Source organism: Lithobates pipiens, unplaced genomic scaffold, assembly GCF_037356315.1.
Source record: "Lithobates pipiens isolate NorthernLeopardFrog02 unplaced genomic scaffold, aLitPip1_a1.2 Scaffold_8, whole genome shotgun sequence".
Classification (NCBI taxonomy): domain Eukaryota; kingdom Metazoa; phylum Chordata; class Amphibia; order Anura; family Ranidae; genus Lithobates; species Lithobates pipiens.
The window spans coordinates 466762611-466775842 of NW_027507903.1; the positions used below are offsets into that span (position 1 = coordinate 466762611).

General features: G+C 44.0%; 1 protein-coding gene across 1 annotated transcript in view; it reads left to right on the forward strand.

Moving 5' to 3' along the window:
* VWF (von Willebrand factor) overlaps nt 1-13232 on the forward strand; it is a 271073-nt gene that overhangs the window by 184609 nt on the left and 73232 nt on the right. Inside the window, exon 38 of the mRNA XM_077468547.1 lies at nt 1746-1951. Within this exon, the coding sequence (XP_077324673.1) occupies nt 1746-1951 (206 nt within the window). The remainder of the gene's footprint in view (nt 1-1745; nt 1952-13232) is intronic.

Here is a 13232-nt window from a genome sequence, read left to right on the forward strand (position 1 = left end):
TCCATTGTATTCGCACAGAAAAAGGTGCAGGGTTTGTTTTTCCCCGCACTAGAATTGGATCGCATTGGGTGTTCTCATCTATGCAATCCGATTCTTGTACAAATCCACAGTTCACACTGCGATCTGTGAACCGTTCTGGTGATGTCATTAACAATGTACTGGCACCCGCAGTGGTTCTTAGAGGGAAGTGTGAACTGCCTTCAGGAGGGAAGTGATGCGGGAACTGGTGCTGTAATTGTGCTGGTTCCCGCATTGCACTAGTCTGAACCTAGGCTTAAAGCAGTAGTAAACCGCTGGTGCTTAAATAAAAAAAAAAAAAAAATGCAAGGCAATGTCATAAACACATTATGAGAAATGTACCTTTTTAGAACGGAGCCCTCCAGCGTGGCGATGTCACTGCCGAGATGGCTGACATCTTCTCCTGGTCTTCCTTCTGGGTTCACGGCTCCGGCTACATGAGTGGCCAGGGGCACAATGAAGTCACTCCCGAGCATGCACATGGGATCCGCCGTTTCCGTCATCAGCTGCATGCACTTTGAATATCTCCTAAACAGTGCAAAGGGTCCTATTTACATTAGGGGTCACATACTTCTGACCCCTGCACTCTGTTACACCCTACTGACTTCTGAACCTTGTATTACTTACTCCTAACCCCTGCACAGTGCGTTACACAATATACGTTGAGTTGCACATTCCTTACTGCTGAACTCTGGGTTAGTTACTAGTAAACCCTGCACTGTGCATAGGTGTGCGCAGGGGGTGTGCCAGGTGTGCTTTGGCACACCCTAATCACAAAGTGTGATGCTAAATCCGCCTACTGCCTGGGCTTCCCACATGTTGCCCCGCCTCGCAGTGCTGCTGCTCCCCCCCCCCCCCCAGCTGTTGAGGGGGATGTTTCAGGATGGCGAGTGGGGGAAAGGGCTAGTAAATATGTCATTTACCAGCACCTTTCTTTTCTAAATGAACACAGTGAACACACTCACTGTGTTCCTTCATAACTGAATCATAGTAAACTGTGTTTATTATGCTTCATTTTGTGAATGAACAGGAGGCCGCTCAGCACAGAGCACTTCCCCTTCATTCACTGTCCAGTGCAGCTGAGGCTGCAGAGAAAGGCTAGTGTGTTTGGTCTTTGGGGTGCACACCCTAATGCAATAGGCTGTGCACACCTATGGCACTGTAGATTACATACTACTGACCAGCGAACTCGGCATTGCTTACTTTCCCCCACACGCTGCATTACATATAGTACATAGTATACAATCTGGAGAAATCTGCACACAGATTGCATGCTACTGCCCTCTGAACTATGTGTTGCCTATTACTGACCCCTGACCTATGTGTTACCTACTACTGACCCCTGAACTATGTGTTACCTACTACTGACCTATGTGTTACCTACTACTAACCCCAGACCTATGTGTTACCTACTACTGACCTATGTGTTACCTACTACTAACTCCTGAACTATGTGTTACCTACTACTGACCCCTGAACTCTTCATACCATCCTTGCTTTTAATGGGTGCTTGCTTGGAGTATATCTTCAAAATAAGCATGCTGGACTCTAGTAATCTATGATAGATCTAGTAATCTATGATATATTTCATGTTGTTCAGGTAGATCATCACCTCTCCAGGGTTGCATGCCCCTGATGTACACTATATATACTTTTTTGGCCCGAGGTTGAAAATGTCTAGTATATCCACACACATACACAAAAACAAAATCTTCTTTATGTTTCAGCCATGAACTGTCCAAGTACCATGGTGTACAACCACTGCCGGGTAGGATGTGACAGGGACTGCACAAGCATCCACAATGCAACAGACTGCTCCGACCACCCAACAGAAGGCTGCTTTTGCCCAGATGGAAAAGTAACGTTACATGGAAAATGTGTCTCGGAAAGTGCCTGCACCCAGTGTGTTGATATTTACGGAACTGAGTACAAGGTATGTCATGGTACTTTTCACATGCAAGGAAAAGTTCCAATCTAAACCAAAAAGGTGGTTGTTTTTTGAGAAACTAAACAAGGATTATACTATGTGTTTAGCTTATATGCAGAAAGTGCTTAGTGTAGTTCTTCTATAAGAAGCTCTGTGGATCAGTATCGGGTTGATTCATTAAAGGCAAATAGACAGTTGCAGACGGCAAGTGCAGTTGCTCCAGAGCTTAGTAAATGAGGTGAAGCTTCACTTTGCAAAGAATAACCAATCACGTGCAAGGGAAAAAAAAACAGCATTTTTGCTTGCACATGATTGGATGATGGAAATCAGCAGAGTTTCTGCTCATTTACTTACTGGAGGAACTGCACTTGCAGAGTGCAACCATACTTTGCAAAGTGCACAGTCTATTTACCTTTTGTAAATCAACCCCTATGTGTTTATACTTCTTATGCAAGCTCATCTGAGACAATTAGAAGCCAAGGGAGAAAGGATCTCTTGTGTGTAGCAGATATGCAATAGAGGAGATTCTGCCCTCCTGGCGAGGATAAAGGAAAATTAGAGAGCTGCTTAGTTAGAAAAAAAAAAATCTGTCCATCCTCCCCCAACTACTGAGGCATGAGTGGTGAGGAATGAAGGGGTTAATAACATAACATTACCAAATGATCTGTGTAGCTATTATCAATCAATGAATACACATAATAAGTGTGCATCAACACAAACAACCAAAAACCACAACAAAATACAGGTGCATCTCAAATAATTATAATATCAAAAAGTTCATTTATTTCAGTAATTGAACTCAAAAAGTGAAACTCATATATTATATAGATGCATTACACACAGTCATTTATTTCAAGCTTACTTTCTTTTTATGTTCATGATTATGGCTTACAGCTAGTGAAAACCCAAAATTTAGTATCTCAGAAAATGTGAATATTGTGAAAGTTCAATATTGTAGACTGGTGGGGGTTGATTTAGCAAAGACAAAATAACTGTTGCTCTCTGCAAGTGCAGTTGCTCCAGAGCTTACTAAATGAGCAAAAGCTCTGCTGACTTCCATCATCCAATCATGTGCAAGCAAAAATGCTGTTTTTTTTTTTTCCTTGCAGGTGATTGGGTACTCTTTGCAAAGTGAAGCCTTACTTCATTTTCTAAGATGTGGAGCAACTGCACTTGCAGAGGGCAACTGCATCCTGCAAAGTGCACCGTCTATTTGGTTTTAGTAAATCAAATCCATGGTGTCACATTCTAATCAGCTAATTAACTCAAAACACCTGTAAAGGTTTCCTGAGCTTATAAATTGTCTCTCAGTCTGGTTCAGTAGGTTACACAATCATGGAGAAGTCTGCCGACTTGACAGTTGTTCATAAGACAGTCATTGACACCCTCTACAAGGAGGATAAGTCACAAAAGGTAATTTCTAAAGAGGCTGGCTGTTCACAGAGTGCTGTATCCAAGCATATTAATGGAAAGTTGAGTGGAAGGAAAAAGTGTGGTAGAAAAGGGTGCACAAGCAAAAAGGGATAACTGCAGCCTTGAGAGGATTGTGAGGCAAAGGCCATTCAAGAATTTGTGGGAGATTCACAAGGAGAGGACTATGGCTGGTGTCAGTGCTTCAAGAGCCAACACACACAAGACGTATACAGGACATGGGCTACAACTGTCGCATTCCTTGTCTCAAGCCACTTCTGAACCAGAGACAACGTCAGAAGCGTCTTACCTGGGCTAAGGAGAAAAAGGACTGGACTGTTGCTCAGTGGTCCAAAGTCCTCTTTTCGGATAAAAGTAAATGTTGCATTTTATTTGGAAATCACATAATCCAACTTCCATGAGGTCCAGTGTGAAGTTTCCACATTCAGTGATGATTTGGGGAGCCATGCCATCTGCTGGTGTTGGTCCACTGTGTTTTATCAAGTGCAAAGTCAGCACAGCCCTCTAACAGGAAATTCTGGAGCACTTTGTGCTTCCCTCTGCTGACAAGCTTTATGGAGATGCTGATTTAATTTTCCAGCAAGACTTGGCACCTGCGCACACTGCCAAAAGTACAAAATACCTGGTTTAATGATCATGGCATCACTGTGCTTGATTGGTCAGCAAACTCGCCTGACCTAAATCCCATAGAGAATCTGTGGTGCATTGTCAAGAGGAAGAGGAGAGACACCAGACCCAACAATGCAGATGAGCTGAAGGCCACGATCAAAGCAACCTGAGCTTCCATAACACCTCAGTAGTGCCACAGGCTGATCGCCTCCATGCCACACTGCATTGATGCAGTATTTCATGCAAAAGGAGCCCCGACCAAGTATTTAGTGCATACTATACTGTACATGGACATCCTTTTCAGTAAGCCAGCATTTCTGTATTAAAAATCATTTTTTTATTATGTAATATTCTAATTTGCTGAGATGCTGAATTTGGGATTTTCACTAGCTGAAAGCCATAATCATCAAAATGAAAAGAACAAAATGCTTGAAATACAATGAGGTCCATATATATTTGGACACAGGCACGATATTTTCAAGTATTTACTAAAACATGTTCAAGCTATAATTTTATAATGGATATGGACTGAAAGTGCACACTCTTTTAGGTTTAATTTGAGTGTATGTACATTCAAATCAGAGGAGGGTTTTCAGGAATTACAGCTCTTAAGAATAGCTACCCCCTTTTTCAAGGGACCAAAAGTAATTGGACAATTGAATCAAAAGTTGTTTCATGGCCAGATGTGGGCTATTCCTTCATTATTTCTTCATCAATTAAGCAGGTAAAAGGTCTGGAGTTGATTCTAAGTGTGGTATTTGCATTTGTAATCTATTGCTGGGAATCTGCGTCATGCGTTTAAAGGAGCTATCCATGCAAGTGAAACACTTCAAAAATGAAACAAATCCATCAGAGATATAGCAGCAACATTAGGAGTGGCAAAATCAACAGTTTGGTACATTCTGAGGAAAGAAGAACACACTGGTGAGCTCAGCAACACAAAAAGGCCTGGACGTCCATGGAAGACAACAGTGATGGATGATCGCAGGATCCTCTCTATGGTAAAGAAAAACCCATTCACAACATCCACGCAAGTGAAGGACACTCTCCAGGAGGAGGGCGTGTCATTGTAAAAGTCTACAATTAGAAGAAGACTTCACGAGAGCAAATACAGAGGGTCTACCACAAGGTGCAAACCATTCATAAGCCTGAAGAATAAAAAAAGCCAGATTAGATTTTGCTAAAAAAAATCTAGAAAAGCCAGACCAGTTCTGGAAAAGCATTCTTTGGATGGATGAAACTAAGATTAATCTGTATGAGAATGATGGGAAGAGAAAAATGTGGAGAAGGCTTGGAACAGCTCATGATCCAAAGCACACAACATTATCTGTAAAACATGGTGGAGGCAGTGTGATGGCATGGGCATGCATGGCTTCCAGTGGCACTGGGTCATTAGTGTTTTATTTACAGAAGCAGCCAGATGAATTCTGCAGTGTTTAGAGATATACTGTCAGCCCAGATTCAGCCAAATGCAGCAAAGTTGATTGATGGTGCTTCACAGTACAGATGGACAATGATCCAATACACACTGCAAAAGCAACCCAAAAGCTTTGGAAGGAAAAGAAGTGGAATATTCTGCAATGGCAACCCAATTGAGCATACATTTCACTTGCTGAAGACAAAACTAAAGGCAGAAAAAACCCACAAAGAACTGAAGACAGCTGCAGTTAGAGCCTGGCAAAGCATCAGAAAGGAGGAAACCCAGTCTTTGGTAATGTTCATGGGTTCCAGCCTTCAGACACTTATTGCCAGTAAAAGATTCTCAGCAAAATATTAAAAATGAACATTTTATTTGATTATATTCATTCATCCAATTACATTTAAGCTGCTGAAAATGGGGAGGGGGGGGGGGGGTCTGTGTATAAAACTGGTTTACTTGATATTTATGTTCAACCCCTTGAATTAAAGCTGAACGTCTGCACTTCAAATTCATTTGGATTGTTTTTTTTTTATATTTTATTTGATTAGAATTACTGACATAAATTAACTTTTTGATGAAAATCACATTTTTGGAGATGCACCTCTATAAGTGAGTACTTTACCTGCACTGACAAATATCTGCAGGTTATGTCTCAATTTGACTCTGGATTCCTCAGGTACATATGCACCCAACCAGGTGCATAAGGTAAGTCAATCTGAAGACATCCTCAGAGAGCGACCCTCCTTCCTTCCTCCCCCACTACAAACCCCCCCCATTTTTTCCTCTTAGTCCATGAAAGCTGCCTTGCTATATCTGTTAATTAACGCTGTGATCTTGTGCAGTAATTACCCCAGACAGCCAGCTCAGACTGTTTAATCTACGTCAAGCTCTAAGTTGTATATTATGTTAGAATGTTTCTCTTCTAACATGATACTGATTATCTGACTCAATTACGTATGTCTTTTGGCTCTATGCAATGCAATTTCTATGCTCATGTACAGTATCTCACAAAAGTGAGTACACCCCACACATTTTTATAAATATTTTATTAAATCTTTTCATGTGACAACACTGAAGAAATGACACCTTGCTACAATGTAAAGTAGTGAGTGTACAGCTTGTATAACAGTGTAAATTTGCTGTCCCCTCAAAATAACTCAACACACAGCCATTAACATCCAAATCGCTGGCAACAAACATGAGTCCAGCCCTAAGTGAAAATGTCCAAATTGGGCAAAAAGTGTCAATATTTTGTGTGGCCATCATTATTTTCCAACAATGCCTTGAGCTGGTGGATGTTATAGTCCTTGTGCTCCTCCACCTTCCATTTGAGGATGCCCCACAGATGCTCAATAGGGTTTAGGTCTGGAGACATGCTTAGCCAGTCCATTACCTTTTACCCTCAGCTTCTTTAACAAGGCAGTGGTCATCTTGGAGGTGTGTTTGGAGTCTTATCATGTTGGAATACTGGCCTGCGGCCCAGTCTCTGAAGGGAGGGGTTCATGCTGTGCTTTAGTATGTCACAGTACATGTTGGCATTCATGGTTCCCTCAATGAATTGTAGCTCCCCAGTAGGGATGAGCTTCGAGTTCGAGTCGAACTCATGTTCTACTCGAACATTGCCTGTTCGCCTGTTCAGCGAACAGTGAACAATTTGGGCTGTTCGCAGCAAATTCGAAAAGCCGGAACACCCTATACAAGTCTATGGGAGAAATCTAAAGTGCTCATTTTAAAGGGTAATATGCAGGTTACTGTCCTAAAAAGTGTTTGGGGACCTGGGTCCTGCCCCAGGGGACATGGATCAATGCAAAAAAAAGTTTTAAAAACGGCCGTTTTTTCAGGAGCAGTGATTTTAATAATGATTAAAGTGAAACAATAAAAGTGTAATATTCCTTTAAATTTCGTAGCTGGGGGGTATCTATAGTATGCCTGTGAAGGGGCGCATGTTTCTGGTGCTTAGAACTGTCCCTGCACAAAGTGTCATTTGTGCAGGAAAAAAAGTCTTTTAAAATCACTTGCGGCTAAATTGTCGGGTCTCCGTAATACAGAGAACACTCAATGAGTGTTCTCTGTATTAGCCGACAATTCATTCATTCATTGATTAAAAAAAAAAAAAAAAGCGTGGGGGTTCCCCTAAATTCAATTACCAGGCCCTTCAGGTCTGACATGGATATTAAGGGGAACCCCGTGTCAAATTAAAAAAATTTTTTTACGTGGGGGTCCCCCCAGATATCCATACCAGACCCTTCAGGTCTGATATGGATATTAAGGGGAACCCCGCATCAAATTTAAAAAAAAATTGACGTGGGGGTCCCCCTAAAAATCCATATCAGACCCTTTATCCAAGCACGCAACCTGGCAGGCCGCAGGAAAATAGGGGGGGACGAGAGAGCGCCCCCCCCCTCCCTCCTGAACCGTACCAGACCACATACCCTCAACATTGGGAGGATGCTTTGGGGGTCTGTGACCCCTCAAAGCACCTTGTCCCCATGTTGATAAGGACAAGGGCCTCATCCTCACAACCCTGGCCAGTGGTTGTGAGGGTCTGCGGGCGGGGGGCTTATCAGAATCTGGAAGCCCCCTTTAACAAGGGGACCCCCAGATCCCGCCCCCCCCTGTTTGAAATGGTAAGGGGGTACAAAAGTACCCCTACCATTTCACAAAGAAAGTGTCAAAATGGTTAAATAAGACAAACACACTTTTGAAAAATTCCTTTATTAAAAATGAAAAAAATAAAAAAAAGATTCCAGCGGTGCTAATCCACTCTTGCTATCCAGCGACGGATCTCCGGGGTCCAGCGATGGATGATCATATCCAGCGACGGGGGATCTCTCAGTCCAGCGCTGTCCATACATTCTTCTTCTGTCTCCACTCCGGAGACACTGCAGAGAGCCCAGCGCTGACGTTTCTTATATTAGGAGGGCGGGGCCACCCGTCACCTGACCCCGCCCCCTCTGACGCTGGTGAAGGGAGCCAGGGGTTCCCCAGTGACGTGTGGGTGACCCCGCCCCCTCTGATGTAACGGAAACCTGCGTTACATCAGAGGGGGCGGGGTCACCCACACGTCACTGGGGAACCCCTGGCTTCCCTCTCCAGCGTCAGAGGGGCGGGGTCAGGTGACGGGTGGCCCCGCCCTCCTAATATAAGAAACGTCAGCGCTGGGCTCTCTGCAGTGTCTCCAGAGTGGAGACAGAAGAAGGATGTATGGACAGCGCTGGACTGAGAGATCCCCCATCGCTGGATATGATCATCCATCGCTGGACCCCCGGAGATCCGTCGCTGGATAGCAAGAGTGGATTAGCACCGCTGGAATCTTTTTTTTATTTTTTTCATTTTTAATAAAGGAATTTTTCAAAAGTGTGTTTGTCTTATTTAACCATTTTGACACTTTCTTTGTGAAATGGTAGGGGTACTTTTGTACCCCCTTACCATTTCAAACGGGGGGGCGGGATCTGGGGGTCCCCTTGTTAAAGGGGGCTTCCAGATTCTGATAATCCCCCCCGCCCGCAGACCCTCACAACCACTGGCCAGGGTTGTGAGGATGAGGCCCTTGTCCTTATCAACATGGGGACAAGGTGCTTTGAGGGGTCACAGACCCCCAAAGCATCCTCCCAATGTTGAGGGTATGTGGGCTGGTACGGTTCAGGAGGGAGGGGGGGCCGCTCTCTCGTCCCCCCCTCTTTTCCTGCGGCCTGCCAGGTTGCGTGCTTGGATAAAGGGTCTGATATGGATTTTTAGGGGGACCCCCACGTAATTTTTTTTTAAAATTTGATGCGGGGTTCCCCTTAATATCCATATCAGACCTGAAGGGTCTGGTATGGATATTTGGGGGACCCCCACGTCAATTTTTTTTTTATTTGACACGGGGTTCCCCTTAATATCCATGTCAGACCTGAAGGGCCTGGTAATTGAATTTAGGGGAACCCCCACGCTTTTTTTTTTTTTTTTAATCAATGAATGAATGAATTGTCGGCTAATACAGAGAACACTCATTGAGTGTTCTCTGTATTACGGAGACCCGACAATTTAGCCGCAAGTGATTTTAAAAGACTTTTTTTCCTGCACAAATGACACTTTGTGCAGGGACAGTTCTAAGCACCAGAAACATGCGCCCCTTCACAGGCATACTATAGATACCCCCCAGCTACGAAATTTAAAGGAATATTACACTTTTATTGTTTCACTTTAATCATTATTAAAATCACTGCTCCTGAAAAAACGGCCGTTTTTAAAACTTTTTTTTGCATTGATCCATGTCCCCTGGGGCAGGACCCTGGTCCCCAAACACTTTTTAGGACAGTAACCTGCATATTACCCTTTAAAATGAGCACTTTAGATTGTGAACGTTCGAGTCCCATAGACTTTAATAGGGTTCTAAAGTTCACACGAAGTTTAGGTCTGTTCGCAGGTTCTGGTGCGAACCGAACAGGGGGGTGTTCGGCTCATCCCTACTCCCCAGTGCCGGCAGCACTTATGCAGCCCCAGGCCATGACACTCCCACCACCATGCTTGACTGTAGGCAAGATACAATTGTCTTTATACTCCTCATCTGGTTGCTGCAACACACGCTTGACACCATCTGAACTAAATAAGTTTATCTTGGTCTCATCAGACCACAGGACATGGTTCCAGTAATCCATGTCCTTAGTCTGCTTGTCTTCAGCAAACTGTTGGCAGGCTTTCTTGTGTATCATCTTTAGAAGAGGCTTCCTTCGGGGACGACAGCCATGCAGACCAATTTGATGTAGTGTGCAGTGTATTGACTGAGCACTGACAAGCTGACCCCCCACCCCTTCAACCTCCAACTTCTGCAGCAATGCTAGCAGCACTCATATGTCTATTTCCCAAAGACAACCTCTGGATATGAGGCTGAGCATATGCACTCAACATCTTTGGTCGACCATGGCGAGGCCTGTTCTGAGTGTAACCTGTCCTGTTAAACCAATGTATGGTCTTAGCCATCATGCTGCAGCTCAGTTTCAGGGTCTTGGCAATCTTCTTATAGCCTAGGCCATCATTATGTAGCACAACAATTATTTTTTTCAGATCCTCAGAGTTCTTTGCCATGAGGTGCTATATTGAACTTCCAGTGACCATTATGAGAGAGTGAGAGCAATAACACCAAATTTAACACACCTGCTATCTGAGACATTGTAACACTAACAAATCATGATGCTGGGGAGGGAAAATGGCTAATTGGGCCCAATTTGGGCATTTTCACTTAGGGGTGTATTCACTCACTTTTGTTGCCAGTGGTTTAGACCTTAATGGCTGTCTGTTGAGCTATTTTGAGGGGACAGCAAATTTACACTGTTATACAAGCTGTACACTCACTACTTTACATTGTAGCAAAGTGTAATTTCTTCAGTGTTGTCACATAAAAAAGATATAATAAAATATTGACAAAAATTTGAGGTGTGTACTCACTTTTGTGAGATACTGTATGTGTTAAAAAATATGGAAATATGATGCAGTTACTGATTCTTTGATTTTAATGTTTAAGTCAATGCTTCATACTATTCTCTGTAAGCCCCTGTACACACGGTCGGAGATTTCGACAACCAAATCCATCGGATTTTGCCCGTCGGATTTTGTCCGTTGGATCTTGTCCGAAACTGTTGCATACACACGGTCGGACAAAGTTGTCGAAAAATCTGATGTTTCAGAACGTGATGACGTAATTTCGTTACGATGGGACTACATTCAGGCTAGTAGCCAATAGCTTTGATGTAGGAATTTGATCTGAGCATGTGTGGCACTTGGTCTGATCAAAATTCTCTACACATGATCGGAGTATGTCCGATCGGTCCAGTTGGTCGGGAAATATTTCCAACAAGTTGGAAAATTGGGTCCGACGGATATTCCGACGGAATCAGTCCGATGCATACCACACACAGTCGGATTATCCGACAACACTGTTTTGTCGGATAATCCGACTGTGTGTGGTATGCATCAGACTGATTCCGTCGGAATATTTCCTGACCAACTGGACCGATCGGACATACTCCGATCATGTGTAGAGAATTTTGATCGGACCAAGTGCCACGCATGCTCAGATCAAATTCCTAGACCAAAGCTATTGGCTACTAGCCTGAACGTAGTCCCGTCATAACGAAATAACGCCATCACGTTCTGAACGATCGGATTTTCTGACAACTTCGTCCGACCGTGTGTATGCAACAGTTTCGGACAAGATCCGTCAGACAAAATCCGATGGACAAAATCCGTCGGATTTGGTTGTCGGAATCTCCGACCGTGTGTACAAGGGCTTAGAGTGTTTGCATTCTGGATGTAGTAAAGCAGACACCTTTGGACAGAAGCATTATCTGGGGATAGGGTAGTGTTAGACTATGAGATTTAGACCCCTTTCACACCAAGGGCGTTTTGCAGGCACTATAGCGTTAGAAATGGCGCCTGCAATCCGCCCTAAAACCCCTTTCACACCACACCGCCCTTTGCGTCGGCAGTAAAATGCCGCTATTTTTAGCGGCATTTTACCGCCGGATTTGCGGCAGATTTGCGGCGCATTTCGGCCGCTAGTGGGGCGCTTTTACCCCCACTAGCGGCCGCGAAAGGGTTAAAACCGCTGGCAATACGCCTCAATAGCGGCGTTTTGCCGGCGGCATTACAGCGCTGCCCCATTGATTTCAATGGGGAGTAGCGGTGGAGGAGCGGTAAACACACCGCTCCTTCACCGCTCCAAAGAAGCTGCTGGCAGGACTTTTTTCTGACGTCCTGCCAGCGCACCGCTGTAGTGTGAAAGCCCTCGGGTGTGGTGTGGCGTGGTGTGAAAGGGGTCTAAGCCCCTGTACACACGGTCGGACATTCTGCCAACCAAATCCGTTGGATTTTGTCCGACGGATTTTGTCCGACGGATTGTGTCCGAAACTGTTGCATACACACGGTCAGACCAAGTTGTCGGAAAATCCGATCGTTCAGAACGTGATGACGTTATTTTGTTACGACGGGACTACGTTCACGCTAGTAGCCAATAGCTTTGGTGTAGGAATTTGATCTGAGCATGCGTGGCACTTTGTCTGATCAAAATTCTCTACACATGATCGGAGTATGTCCGATCGGACCAGTTTGTTGGAAAATATTTCCAACAAGTTGGAAAATTGGGTCCGACAGATATTCAGATGGAAACAGTCCGATGCATTCCACACACAGTCGGATTATCCGACAACACGGTCCGATAGGACACATTCCGACGGATTCTCAGACCGTGTGTACAAGGGCTTAGATGGATTTGATTAACAAATTAAAGTTTAACTCCAGCTAACACTTTATAAGCAGTTACAGCCAACAGTTTTTTTTCCTTTGGGATAAAGGTTTTACATAAATAAAAGCAGATTGTTGTAGGCACCCCTGTCAGTGAGCAATGTTTCAACCCTCTAACTGCTACTTGGACAGCTTGGTCTATTAAAGAAAGTTGAAAAATAACAGACTTACTGGCTGGATCACAAAGTAAAGAAATAAGCCTAAACAAAGAAAATGAATGCATCCACCACATCTAAGCCCTTGCACACACGGTCGGACATTTCAAAGGAAACGGTCTGTTCGGACCGTGTTGTCGGATAATCCGACCGTGTGTGGGCTCCATCTGACTTTGAGAGCTGGATATAAAATTTTCCGACAACATGATCCGATCGGACTTTGTCCGATCGTTTGTAGAGAATTCCGATCGGACAAAGTGCCATGCATGCTCAGGTCAAATTACAAGACCAAAGCTATTGGCTACTAGCCTGAACGTAGTCCTGTCGTAACGACCAAATGTCATCACGTTCCGAACGATCGCATTTTCCGATAACTTTGTCCGACCATTTG